This window comes from Erythrolamprus reginae, chromosome 2 (assembly GCF_031021105.1).
Source record: "Erythrolamprus reginae isolate rEryReg1 chromosome 2, rEryReg1.hap1, whole genome shotgun sequence".
Lineage (NCBI taxonomy): Eukaryota > Metazoa > Chordata > Lepidosauria > Squamata > Dipsadidae > Erythrolamprus > Erythrolamprus reginae.
The window spans coordinates 327,668,677-327,683,627 of NC_091951.1; the positions used below are offsets into that span (position 1 = coordinate 327,668,677).

The 14,951-nt window shown below is 40.6% G+C and overlaps 1 protein-coding gene across 1 annotated transcript in view; it reads left to right on the forward strand.

Moving 5' to 3' along the window:
- The window catches only part of HCN1 (hyperpolarization activated cyclic nucleotide gated potassium channel 1), a 213,337-nt gene that overhangs the window by 171,923 nt on the left and 26,463 nt on the right, over nucleotides 1–14,951 (forward strand). The window contains exon 5 of the mRNA XM_070743367.1: nucleotides 3,737–3,883. Coding sequence (XP_070599468.1) covers nucleotides 3,737–3,883 — 147 coding nt within the window. The remainder of the gene's footprint in view (nucleotides 1–3,736; nucleotides 3,884–14,951) is intronic.

Consider the following 14,951-nt stretch of genomic DNA (forward strand, 5'->3'; position numbering starts at 1 on the left):
ATTCCTGGGCAAATCCTTCAGTTCAAGCCTCTTTGAGATTTTACAGTCAATTAGAAAAACCTGCCCATAGGTTAGAACCGGAAAGCATTAAGGTTTTTAGAAATGGGATCTTTTTGGTAGGGATAATACATCCCTTGCAGGGTATTAACCCTGTCTACTTTTAGCTGTATAACTTAAAGGATTTCACTGCAACATTTTCAAGTATTCCTCTGCCTTTCCTTTTTTTAAGGTAGAGATCAAGGCTTAGGACAAGTAGCTCAACAGCCTGCAACTTATATAACTGAAAACCTAATTGTGTTTAACCAGCATAGCATTGGGTCTACCCCAATTTAAAAGCAATAATTGTTCAAAAGGTCTTCTAAAAAACAAGGACTTTATTTTTCCATTTGCTTTTTTGGGATGTCAGGCTGGTTTGTCATTAAAGACTGATTTCTAATTTTCAAAAGTGGGATGATATATTTATTTCCCTCCAATGACTGTGGGTTTTTTTAAGGGGTACAAGCAGGATTGACATAACTGGTTGACAAGATCATCATCATCATTGGCTTTGGTGGGTTGTTGACTATAAGGGAAAATACCCCCCAACATCTATAAAAAAAATTCCTTAATCGGAAAAATTGAAAGTTTCCAAAATTGTTAAAAACATATATGTATATACACCTCCCCCTTCTCTCTCTCTCTCTCTCTCTCTCTGTGCGTGTTCCTTGAATATACCAGGGTGACTCAACAAAAATATCACACATAACCCTTCCCTGGTACAAGCTGATACTGGAAATGAGCCTGTAGCCTAAAGGCTAAGGTTCAAATCCCAATAAGGTTCAAATCCCAGTAAGGGTGTGGCTACCTGATGAAGGAAAATAAGCCCGAAATAGATCTATAATAGTCTCCCTTCCTTTATTCATGTTTAAATTCAATTACTGTGGATTTACCAACCACGTCTGCTGGAAGTTTGCTCCAAGCATCTACTACTCTTTCAGTAAAATAATATTTTTCTCACGTTGCTTTTGATCTTTCCCCCAACTAACCTCAGATTGTGTCCCCTTGTTCTTGTGTTCACTTTCCTATTAAAAACACTTCTCTCCTGAACCTTATTTAACCCTTTAACATATTTAAATGTTTCGATCATGTCCCCCCTTTTCCTTCTGTCCTCCAGACTATATAGATTGAGTTAATTAAGTCTTTCCTGATAAATATTATGCTGAAGACCTTCCACCATTCTTGTAGCCCGTCTTTGGACCCGTTCAATTTTGTCAATATCTTTTTGTAGGTGAGGTCTCCAGAACTGAGCACAGTATTCCAAATGTGGTCTCACCAGTGCTCTATTCCAGTGTTTCCCAACCTTGGCAACTTGAAGATATTTGGACTTCAACTCCCAGAACTCCCCAGCCAGCATTTGCTGGCTGGGGAATTCTGGAAGTTGAAGTCCAAATATCTTCAAGTTGCCAAGGTTGGGAAACACTGCTCTATACAGTGGAATCACAATCTCCTTCTTCCTACTTGTTATACCTCTAGCTATTCAGCCAAGCATTCTACTTGCTTTCCATACCGCCTGACTGCACTGTTCACCCATTTAGTTTAGCTAAATTAGTTATTTATATTAATTGGATTTCAGATGTGTTATTGTATATATTTTTTTTAATATGTTGTGAGCTGCCCTGAGAGGGGTGGCATACAAGTCCAATAAATGAATGAATGAATGAATGAATGAATGAATGAATGAATGAATGAATGAATGAATGAATGTTTGGCATTATGACACAACTGAGACTGCCTGGACTGCCAACATTAAATTGTGTGGTCTCTTGACACAACAGTTTAGGAATGCATCACTTACTAAGAGTAAGTAATCCCGGTCCCATATTGTCATAACTCAAGTACCATCTTTATGTGTTTGCAACTATTTGTAACAGAAAGTGGACATGATGCAAGTGGAAGAATAAAGCATTGCTATTTCAGTACTTGACCTAATTTCTGAAGAATTTTTGTATTAATTATTATAATCATAAAAGGACATATTTATGAAATTATAAAAAAACAACATATGAGTTGCTATAGTGGAATCTGGCGCTGAGTTGAGGGGACAGTGAATCCCAGATGCTGGGGTTCTTTGAAATTGTGTTAGATAGAATAGAATAGAATAGAATAGAATAGAATTCTTTATTGGCCAAGAGTGATTGGACACATAAGGAATTTGTCATTGGTGCATATGCTCTCAGTATATGTAAAAGAAAAGATACATTTTGTTAAGATATTTTAAACCAAAAATTGACAGTAAATAGTTCTGTAATTGTGTTGGAATCTGGTGCTGAGCTGAGGAATAAAATTAATCCAGTCTGGCAAGAATATCAGGAGCAAAGACCAGAAACAGCATGATGAATTAAGCACGGTAGTATCTTTATTGTTGCTCCCTTGTGGTAGCTGTCATTTAACAATGATATTGTCAATAATTATAAATATGAAAAAAATCAGCCATGTAGAATAATAAGTGATGAAATAAATTTACCTTTCCCAAGCTATTATGGAAAGTATCAGAAGATTATTGTTGCTTTTAGTCATTTATTGCAAGATTGATTAGATGCAATAAAAACTGTCTGAGAAGAAAGATAGGGATTCTTATCTTCCTATGAATCAGCCATTTGAAATTCAAGCGCTGCTGCTACTATGTTTCTAGATAGCTTGTTGTCCACTAGTAATTTTCTACAGTAGCAAATACAGCTGCAGGAAACTACTTCACGCCTTCATTGTTCATTCTGCTGATCTGATTCAGCAAGAATCCCATACATCCTTCTTCGGACAGCATATAATTAACTCATGGAATCCATTACTACAAGAGATAGTGATAGCCATTAATTTGGATAGCTTTTAAAGCGGCTTGGATGAAGCCATGGAAGACAGTTTTATCATGTCTTGACTAATTGTCATTTTCATGATGCAAACAGGGTGCCTTACAAACACTAATTACAACAAGCGACTGTATGAGTGATGAAATCCATTTTTTTTACTACTGGTTCTGGGGGTGTGGCTTGGTGGGCGTGGTGTGGATAAGTGGGTGTGGCAGGTGAAGGATATGGCAAAATCGCCATTCCCACTCCGTTCCAAGAGGAAAGATATCGCAAAATCTCCATTCCCACCCAATTCTAAGGCCACCCAGAGGTGGTATTTGTCAATTCTCCAAACTACTCAAAATTTCCAGAACATGTCAGAACCCCCGACTGTGCCTACATCTCCCACTGGCTAGTACCTCAGAGTTATCTGATTGGTCACCATTAGAAACAAAATGGTAGATTAAGATAGAACTTGGTTTAATCCATTATGGGTATTATATGTCCCACATATCTTATTTCAAAATTGTACTTAGAAACCCTCCATTGCAGTGCTATTTCTCATGGATCAACATGGCAATCAAAAATATGTTTGATAAGAATAAAGAAATCAAAGAGCGACACATTTTTCAACTAAAAAAAACCCTCAATCCATGGCTGCAAAAATGTCATGATTGAGTTCAACTTTCATAAACTAGAAAGTGATAAAAGCAAAATAAATATATTTCCAGCCCAGTGTGTTAGGAAAAATCATTTCCATTCACAATCCTAAGCACTCTGAATTTTAAAGCTATTATGCTTTCATTTTTCTTTTAATAACCATAATTTAAAAATATTAGTAATGCATTATATATGGCTTTTCATAGTATTCTGAGACACTTTGCAGTAATTATTTGTACTTTTTCTTCTTTTAGTACAAACAAGTCGAACAGTACATGTCCTTTCACAAGCTACCTGCAGATATGCGTCAAAAAATCCATGATTATTATGAGCACCGTTACCAAGGAAAGATCTTTGATGAAGACAGCATTCTTAATGAACTCAATGACCCTCTTCGGGAGGTAAGAAAGTGGTTTTGATGATGTTCTAGGAAAGAAAATTATTTCTCAATTTGAACAAGATAATTCAGAAAGTTCATCTTTTCTAAAGATTTTTCTTTTATTTTGTTTTTTGTGCCTTTGAGCAGGTTTCTTGACAAGATTTTTAGACATAGATTACCACTGCCTTCTTTCTAATGCCATCCACTTGGCTGTGTGCCTAAGGCCAAACTAGAATTCAAGGATCCTCTTAGGTTTGCAGCCGGGTGCCACTATTATATCAAACTACTTATAAATTTGAATAACATGTGGAATGTTTTCTATTTGATTCCAGAAACATAGAGCTAGAACTGCATTCCTTTTTTAGAAATAAAAATCTTTATTAATTATTAACATTAAAAAACCAAACAAATACAAAACAACAAAAAGAATTCACAATAAGGACATAAACAGAAGCTAAAAACAATAGCCGCCCTGTGTCTGCAGAGAGGGGCGGCACACAAATCTAATAAATAATAATAATAATAATAATAATAATAATAATAATAATAATAACAACAACAATAATAATAATAAAAACAAAACATAACTTATATGAATGTAAAACTAACTTAAACACTCAACAATTTATAAGTTTGCCAACCTACAAACAAATCTAATAAATTATTATTAATTATTATTATTACTATTACAGCTTTCTAACTATTATTTTCTATATTATTTATAAAAATCTTGACAGTGTTAATTTCACACTTATATTTAGTATTTAAAAAAAGAATAACAAGAAGTAACAAGATTGCTAAATAATAATATATTTGACTGTGTTATGGATGTTTAAGATTTTAAGTATTATTATTTTTGGTTAACCCAATTGTACCAACTGCATTCCTATGAATTCCTACTTCCAGATAAAATTGGACCTTTTATTTAAACAAATCCTAAAATAGTCAGGAATGATAACTCCATGATACACATGTGTGTTTGTGTTTGTGCACACCAGTAGTGGGTTACTGTAGTGCACACCAGTTGTGCACACCAGTAGTGGGTTACACAGAAGGAACCCTGTGCCCAGCCTGTGCCTTGCCTAGGAAGATCCCGTTGCCCCCGGCTCCGCGGCGTCTGCTTTAGACTGTCATCGCCGGAATTTGCTGAGGAATCAGCTGGGGCGCGGAAAATGGTGGCCGCCAATTAGATCGAAACTATCTGCAGCCCTTTCTCTCTTTTCCTCACTGAGTTACGACCTGCAGAGACTGAGAGCTTCAGAGACTGAGAGGCTGAGCTGAGCTATCGAGCTAGCCAAATTGAAACAGCCAGACCCACCAGACACACTAAACGATCCTGAGACGCGGGAACACCGAATGGTGGGGGTGTTCGGCGTCAAAAGATCAGCCAGGTGGGGAACTGCAGGAGGAGGAGAAGAGAGAGGAGACAGAGGGCTAGAGGGCTATGGGAAAACAAAGAGGCCAAGGAGTAGAGTACCATTATGACCATCAAAGGAGCATACTGTGGCTGCATGGAGGTTTGGAATGCCATTTTGGCTATTGCTGGGAACACAACAGACTGGACATGTTAATTTATGAGATCTATAGTAATGAGACTCTGCTGCAAAACTACTGGGAATCAACGGAGAGCCGACCAGTGCGGTCTGGAGGCACTGTAAGAGTGGATGGGACAAGAGAGAAGGAAGATCTGAAATCATTGACACTAAGGAGTCTGAGAGACAGGGAAATTAATTTAATAACCAGCATACTCGGGATAAGGACATTTTACCGCCCCTTCTCTGAGGAGTGGGGGAGATATAGAATGACTCTTGACTCTGAGCAAACTGTGACTTTACCACCTGAGATCTTGGTGCTGTTGTTATTTGCTGCTGACTGGGTTCACTTTAATCAACTGAATTGCTACACTATTACCTATATTTTATATATTCTATATTTTCTATTTGTATTTATTTCTTTTTATTAGTATTTTAACCTTCAGTATTTTAATTATAAAATTATTCATATTTTAACTAAATTATTGGGGGGTTTTTTTAGTGATGGATAACTGGGGTGGGCATAGGGTATATGGAGCAAATGATTGGTATGGATGGGACGGGTGGGGTCATAGTATGGGTGAGATGAATGGGAGTGATGTAAATAATACACTTGGCCAACCTGGCGCTGGAGAGGCAGGAGTGGGAGGGGTATCTATCTCTGGGGTGACAGAGGGTCAGTATATCTCAGTGCTGCTGGGGAGAGGCAGATATGGCGGGAGCCACGGAGCTAGCCATTCCAGGGGAAGGAGGGATCGTTGCTTAATAACGATCCCTTGTTCCGGCTCCGTGAGCTCAACCCAGAATACTGGTGATGAGTGTAAGTCTGGCCCTGGGCTCAGGTTGCTGCTACTGAATGCCAGGTCGGTGGTAAATAAAACTCTCCTCATCCGGGACCTGATCCTGGATGAGGAGGCCGACCTGGCATGTGTAACTGAAACCTGGCTGGGCCCAGAGGGAGGAGTTCCTCTCTCTGAAATTTGCCCAGCCGGGTTTCAGATATGGCACCAACCTTGACCCCGGGGAAGGGGGGGAGGAGTGGCTATTATAGCCAGGGAGAGCCTTTGCCTGCATAGACTCGTTGCTCCGGAGATTGCGGGTTGCGAGTCCCTCCTGGTGAAGTTGGACTTAGGGGTTCAGGTGGGCTTGTTTCTCACGTACCTGCCTCCCAGCTGTGTGGCACAAGCCCTGCCTGTGCTGCTCGAGGAGGTAGCCGGGCTGGCGGTGGGGTTCCCTAGACTTATTGTCTTGGGGGACCTCAACCTGCCGTCACTCGGCGAATCCTCTGGACTGGCACAGGAGTTCATGGCCACCATGGCAGCCATGGACCTGACCCAAGTAGTTCAGGGTCCGACTCATGAGGGGGGCACTCACCCGACATGGTATTCCTCTCTGAGCAACTGAGTAATGGTCTGAGACTAAGGGGCTTAGAAGTGTTGCCTTTGTCATGGTCAGACCATTTTCTACTGCGGCTCGACTTCCTGGCTCCAATCCTCCCCCGCAGGGAGGCGGAACCAATTAAGATGTTCCACCCCAGACGCATGATGGATCCAGATGGTTTTCAGAAGGCACTTGGGGTTCTTCCAGATACACTCGTCCACAGTTCGGCAGAGTCTCTGGCTGAGGCCTGGAACAAGGCTGCAGCGGAGGCCCTTGACCGAATTGCGCCGCTGTGACCTCTCCGTGGCGCTAGACCCTGTAGAGCTCCATGGTTCAACGAGGAGCTCCAGGAATTGAAGCGCCAGAAGAGACGTCTAGAGAAGCGATGGAGGAAGAGTAAGTCCGAATCCGATCGAACACTTGTAAGAGCACATGTTAAGACTTACAAAGTGGCGCTCAAGGTGGCAAGATGCGTGTATCATGCCGCCTTGATTGCATCAGCAGAATCCCGCCCGGCCGCTCTGTTTAGGGTAACCCGCTCCCTTCTTAATCAGGGGGGAGTTGGGGAGCCCTTACAGAGTAGTGCCGAGGACTTTAACACGTTTTTCGCTGATAAAATCGCTCAGATCCGGGCGGACCTCGACTCCAATTGTAAAACAGAGTCGACTGACAACGAGTCAGTCAAGGTGACTGGGGCTAAACGTCTTTGTCCATCTGTCTGGGAGGAGTTTGACTTGGTGACACCTGATGAAGTGGACAAGGCCATTGGAGCTGTGAGTTCCGCCACCTGTTCACTGGATCCGTGTCCCTCTTGGTTGGTTTCGGCCAGTCGAGAGGTGACACGGAGCTGGGCCCAGGAGATTGTCAACGCCTCCTTGGGGAGGGGGTCCTTTCCGGCCCTTTATAAGGAGGCACTTGTGCGCCCCCTCCTCAAGAAGCCTTCCCTAGACCCAGCCGTGCTTAATAACTACCGTCCAGTCTCCAACCTTCCCTTTATGGGGAAGGTTGTTGAGAAGGTGGTGGCACTCCAACTCCAGCGGTCCTTGGAAGAAGCCGATTATCTAGATCCTCAGCAGTCTGGATTCAAGCCCGGCTACAGCACGGAAACTGCTTTGATCGCGTTGATGGATGATCTCTGGTGGGCCCGGGACAGGGGCTTGTCCTCTGTCCTGGTGCTTCTTGACCTCTCAGCGGCTTTCGATACCATCGACCATGGTATCCTTCTGCGCCGGTTGGAGGGGTTGGGAGTGAGGGGCACTGTCCTTCAATGGTTCTCCTCCTACCTCTCCAGTTGGTCGCAGTCGGTGTTAGTGGGGGGTCAGAGGTCGACCTCTAGGTTTCTCCCTTGTGGGGTGCATCAGGGGTCGGTCCTCTCCCCCCTGCTATTTAACATCTACATGAAACCGCTGGGTGAGATCATCCAAGGGCATGGGGTGAGGTATCAACAAACTCAAACTCAATCCAGACAAGACGGAGTGGCTGTGGGTCTTGCCTCCCAAGGACAATTCCATCTGTCCGTCCATTACCCTGGGGGGAGAAACATTGACCCCCTCAGAGAGGGTTCGCAACTTGGGCGTCCTCCTCGATCCACAGCTCACATTAGAGAAACATCTTTCAGCTGTGGCGAGGGGGGCGTTCGCCCAGGTTCACCTGGTGCATCAGTTGCGACCCTATTTGGACCGGGAGTCACTGCTCACAGTCACTCATGCCCTCATCACCTCGAGGTTCGACTACTGTAACGCTCTCTACATGGGGCTACCTTTGAAAAGTGTTCGGAAACTTCAGATTGTGCAGAATGCAGCTGCGAGAGCAATCATGGGCTTTCCTAAATATGCCCATGTCACACCAACACTCCGCAGTCTGCATTGGTTGCCGATCAGTTTCCGGTCACAATTCAAAGTGTTGGTTATGACCTTTAAAGCCCTTCATGGCATCGGACCAGAATATCTCCGAGACCGCCTTCTGCCGCACGAATCCCAGCGGCCAGTTAGGTCCCATAGAGTGGGTCTTCCCCGGGTCCCGTCAACGAAACAATGCCACTTGGCGGGACCCAGGAGAAGAGCCTTCTCTGTGGCGGCCCCGGCCCTCTGGAACCAACTCCCCCCAGAGATTAGAACTGCCCCTACCCTCCTTGCCTTTCGTAAGCTACTCAAAACCCACCTCTGCCGCCAGGCATGGGGGAATTAAGACTTCTTCTCCCCCTAGGCTGATACAACTGTATGTATGGTATGTTTGTACGTATGCTGGTTTTATACATTAAGGGGTTTTAAGTTAGTTTTTAGTATTGGATTTTTACTGTATATTATTCATGTATATTGTTCATGACTGTTGTTAGCCGCCCTGAGTTTTCGGAGAGGGGCGGCATATAAATCCAATAAATTGAATTGAATTGAATTGAATTACCTTTGCTACCAGTTCAGGAGCAGGAACAGACAGGCGGGCGCTCACACTTCGCACATGCGCAATGCTTCTGCGCATGCGCAGAGCAGTTTTGATGACATCCAGGGAGGTGGGCAAAGCCACTGCTGCTGCTGCTTCCAGTCACTAAACTGGTAAGAACAGGTAGCAACCCACCATTGGTGCACCATTGGTGCACATTTATCTTCAAATCAATTTTTGACTCCCAATGACTACCTGGACAAATCACTGCAGTTTCTGGACAAGATTTGCCATTGTCTTTGTACTAGGAGTAAGAAAGAGTGACTGGGCCAAGGCCATCTAGCAGAATCATAGTTGCTTAGTTTCTAGCCTGATGCCTTAATTACCATACCAAAGTGGCTCTCTCATATGCCTTAGTTTTATTTTAAAAAAACAACAACAACTCCATAGCAGAAGAATTTAAATTACAGCTCTCAGAGTACCATTCAAATTCTACTCCAGTGTTATTTACTGGAGATCAATAAAGAAGACCATCCTTGGAATGGTTCTGCTATTGCTGGTAGAGACCTTTTGTCAGTTTCTTCATAAGCCAAAGACAACAGGGCAGAGTAAACAGGAGCTGTTTCCTTGGTCCTGATAATTCTAGCATAGGTTAGTCATCCATATTAACTCTGGAGTGAGCATATTTCTATCAGCCACTACCATCAGTGGAGAAACAATTATTTTAAAATATTCAGCAGGTATTACATCCAGCAAGATCACCTACTAAGCCTAGCTGTGAACTAACAAGCTTGGAAGGAGTTTGGTGCTTCTTCAGTAAAAAGATTGCTATGGTCAATAAAATTATATACTAAACCACTGAATTGGAAAATTATTGGTGTAGCTCCAGTGTCCAAGAAGAAAATCTATAGTAATCCAGGCAATTTCAACCTTCTCGTCTTCTTTCTAGGTAATATGGTAGAAAGCACCTTAGAGCAGTGATTTCCAACCTTTTTTGAGCTGCGGCACATTTTTTTCATTTACAAAACCATGGGGCACATTGGGGGGGGGGGCAGCTAAAAAAAGTTTGGACAAAAAAAATTCTCTCTCTCTCTCTCTTCCTCCCTTTCACTCTATTTCTCTCTCCCTCCCTCCCTTTCTCTTCCTTCCTCTTTTTTTTTCTCTCTCTCCATCCCTCTTTCTTTCTCTCTTCCTTCTTTCCTCTTTTTTGCTCTCTTTCTCTCTCCCTCCCTCCCTCTATGTCTTTCTCTTTCCCACCTTCTCTTCCACTCTTTGTCTCTCTCTCTCTTGCTTTCTTTCTCTCTCTCTTGCTTTCTTTCTTTCTCTCTCTCTCTCTTTCTTTCTCTCTCTTGTTTTTTCTCTCTCTCTTGCTCTTTCTTTCTCTCTCTCTCTTTCTCTTTCTTTCTCTCTCTTGTTTTCTTTCTCTCTCTAAGCTTCGCGGCACACCTGACCATGTCTCACGGCACACTAGTGTGCCGCGGCACACTGGTTGAAAAACACTGCCTTAGAGGCTCACTCATAATATAGAATGGAAAGCATGCTTCTCATAAAAAGAGGTTCTACCTTTGAATTTAGACTTGCAGTCACCTAAGCAGTAGCCTGTGAAATCATTAAATACAGAGTATAAAGTGAAACTAGGCCACCTTAACTCATCTAAGAACTGATGAACTGTGCAACTTGGACAAGTTCAGGGTTTTTTTCTCACTTGACTAATGTTGAATGCTAAGGAAATTTCTTTTTTGTTTGCAAGAATAATTTTCTATTAGCATTATTGAAATACCATGCTCATTAATTTTAAAGTTCTAATAAAAGAATGACAAATGTTACAGCTTCCACAATCTTTAACCTTTTCAAACTCCGTTTTCTATTTATCAGATAATGAATTTTATTTCCCTTGCAGATAAGGGCGGGCGATTCAATTAATTAGAGTTGCACTTAGAAAAATGCCACTGAGCTAACAGTTACTGAAGAAAACATTAAAAAACAAACACCATGAAAATGATGAAATGCTTTTCACAAAAAAAGGGGCAGCTGGAAATATTAGCAAAAGAGTGGATATTATCATGCACCATTAATTATAGCTGGTCATTGCAACTCTTTCGTTAATTGTGTTTTCAAGTGATCTAAATGTGTATACTCAGTAAATTAATTCAGTTGGGCTTCATCAGATATTTCATTCAGTGGAGATGTTATTGCATATTTATGACTTTTGTGGAATAAGAAAAAAGTATTGGGTGTGGGAAGAAAAAGAAAACCAACCATTGGAAATATTTTTGATGGAGCCAGCTTCAGATGGAACTGAATCCTTTAGAACAGTGTTTCCCAACCTTGGCAACTTGAAGATATTTGGACTTCAACTCCCAGAATTCCCCAGCCAGCAAATGCTGGCTGGGGAATTCTGGGAGTTGAAGTCCAAATATCTTCAAGTTGCCAAGGTTGGGAAACAGTGCTTTAGAAAACAGCTTAGATTTGGTGGGAGTTGCATAGTATAGGAATCCCCAATGCCAGAGCTATGACCTACTACTGGGCTTGGCCTATTCGCGGTCAGGTTGCATGAGTGGCAGGCTGGTGTACACACATTTGTTCACAGCTCAATTTGTGCGAGAAAAGGCAAGCTGGCATGCATGCACATGCAGAAGCAGTACAAATTGCACAAGTCAACCTGGGAGCACATGCACATATATGCTAGCCCGCCATTCATTTGCCCAGTTCTCCTTTCCCAACCCCTCCCCCAGGCCACCAAGATGCAAAGGTTGGGGGCCACTGGAGTAGTATACAAGAAGAGGTATATAAGAGGTAAAGGAGGAGGAGAAGAAGGAGGAAGTATTTGAGCAGAATCCTGGAAACTACACAAAATACAGTTGTACCTCTACCTAAGAACGCCTCTACTTACAAACTTTTCTAGATAAGAAAGGATGTTGGAGATTTTTTGGGCCTCTTCTCAAGAACCATTTTCCACTTACAAACCAAAGCCGGAAAAGGCAGGGAGAAGTCTCCGTGGGGGCCTCTCTAGGAATCTCCTGGGAGGAAACATGGCCGGAAAAGGTGGGGAGAAGCCTCCATGGGGCCTCTCTAGGAATCTCCTGAGAGGAAATAGGGCCTCCACCCTCCCTGTGGCTTCCCCAATCACACACAATTGTTCTTTCTCTCTTCTTTCTTCGTCTACATTATTCTAAACAATGTTCTATAAAGATTTTGTTATTCTCTCAAGTATTGACAGTTCTAGTTCATCTTTTATCCATTCTTTTTTCTTTCATCCATTCATGTAATTTATTCCATACTGAGTAGTATTCAGTGTCTTCTTTTTCTTTTATTTTCCTCGTTAATTGGAGATTTCAGCACAATCCAATATTTTCCTATGTATGTCCTCATCTTTTGGTGTTTTCTCGTTTTTCCAAAATTACTCATATGTTATTCTAGCCACAGTAGTGATGTGTATAATCAAATAGTTTATTTCCTTTTTATATTTTTTGTCAATTATGCCCAATAAAAACAATTCAGGCTTCCTGTCTCTATCTTCTTTTATTACCTCTATCATCCAGGATCTGATTTTACTCCAATACAAATGGTAATAGGTTCCAGTTTCCTTCTTATATTTCCAGCATATTGAGGATGGATTTGAGAACATCCTGACAATTCTTACAGGTGGTAATGCCACTTATAGAATATCTTATATTGGTTTTCCTTGTACATAGACAACATAGTTAATTTCCAATTAGTTGTCCAATTTTTTTCTGATATCTCTAAATCAATAATTGTGAACAAAACTTTTTGCCCATCTAATCATTGTATCTTTAATTATCTCCTCTTCCATTTTATTTTTAATTATTTATTTATTTGTCAAAATGTGTACAAGATAATAGATATGGTATAAACATAAACAAAAGCAAGTAGATATAGATAAATTTGGACAATAGGATAGTCGGACAGGGACATTAGGCATGATGGCGTGTTTATGCATGCCCCTTACAGATCTCTTATCTTATTAGAAACATAGATATTTCCTATCAATTTTTCATCCATATTAAGTAATATTCTATCAAGGTTGTTAGGTTTTTTCTGGATTTCATACAATTTTATATCTTTATGATATTTAGTTTGGACTTCTGTATAGGTTCACAAATCAAAGCTAATCCAATGTACTGTCAGATCTTCTCTAGTTCTCAAATTACCTTCTTCATTTAATAAGTCTTTATATCATATAATTTTATCAAATGTTTTAGGATTTTGATGTTTTATTGCCTGAATTGTAGAAAGCCAATATGGCATCTTTAAGTAGTGATGTTTTTTTTTAATATTCAACCAAATTGGTAGTAATGTATTTCTAAGCAAATGTCTGTTGAAATATGTGTGAGCTTTATATTTCTCATCCCATATAAATGCATGCCATCCTAGTTAAAGATCATGTCCCTCTATTGGCAGTATTCTCTTATTTCTTAGTTCTATCCTTTCTTTGCTCCATGCTAGTGCCATTGATTGAAATATACTTGCCAGTTTGGAAGTCTAAATCCACCCCTTTGTTTACTATCTAATAGATTCCATTTTATTCTGGGGGTTTTTGCAATGCAAATCTTAAATTGCAGTCTCCACGTTAGAAAAAAATAATCTTATAGAAAACATTGACCTTTTCATTACACACTATTGTATATCCTCCCCCTGCCTGTGGAGCAGAAATATATTGATCTGAGTCCTGGAGCTATTGCAAAAGACTTATTTTACAGGACCTGTTTTAGAAAGGGCAAGGCCTCCACAGCTTGGGTTTCAAGCACCCTGTGACGATTGTCCAATTAATCAATGTTTTCAGCTGTCTTGGTGTCAGACTGGCTATTATTACATTTAAAAAGGCCAAAGGAACAATGTTGCTGATTTTGCAAAACAAGATGTCTTAGATATTGTTCGCGATTTAAGAAAGAATAAAAAGAAATGCTGTTTTACCTTGTAAAATCTCTGAAAATATCCAAGTGCAAATCTTTACTCAATTTTGCTTCATGCTGCAGTGAAGTGTGAAATGGCAGCTGAATCAACATGCAGTCTAATATTTGTCTGATATAAAATCAGATAAAAATTACAACATGAGCACTGATATTTATTAATCAGTTGGTAGTATTCATTAAAACAACTTTAAAAGAAAAAATACATACCGATAATAAAACCAAAGACACACAACTTTCATAAAATTAAATCAACAGTGGAAAGACAGGAAAGGATTGAAGTAGTAATTAAGCATAGTTCAAATAAGAGAGGCAGTTGGTTAGGCACCAGGCTAGAAATCAGGAAACAGTAAGTTCTACTACTGCCTTAAACGTGAATGACTTTGGGCCAATCACACACTCACAGCCCAATTCACCCAGAGGTTGTGTTCCTCCCAATTTGCACCAGTTCTATAGAAATGATAGCAAATCGCTGGTGATGTCACAATGATGTTACGGAACTGGTTCAGTTGCCATCTTTTGGGGGGGATTTTTTTATTTTTATTTTTTAATTGGGGGGGGGATTTGGGTATTTTTCTTCTGGACATTCATTCATTCATTCATTCATTCATTCATTCATTTATTTATTTATTTATTGGATTTGTATGCGGGGCGGCTAACAGCAACAATAAAACAGTGTACAATAGTAATTCAATACTAAAAACGATTAAAAACCCATTAATATAAAAACCAAACATACATACATTCATGTTTTATAATGTTCTACATCTGTTTAATTTTCAACGCAAGTCTGTCCATTTCTGCACAATCCAGTATCTTCCTAATTATCTCTTTGTCTCGCGGTGTTTTTTCATTTTTCCAATATTGT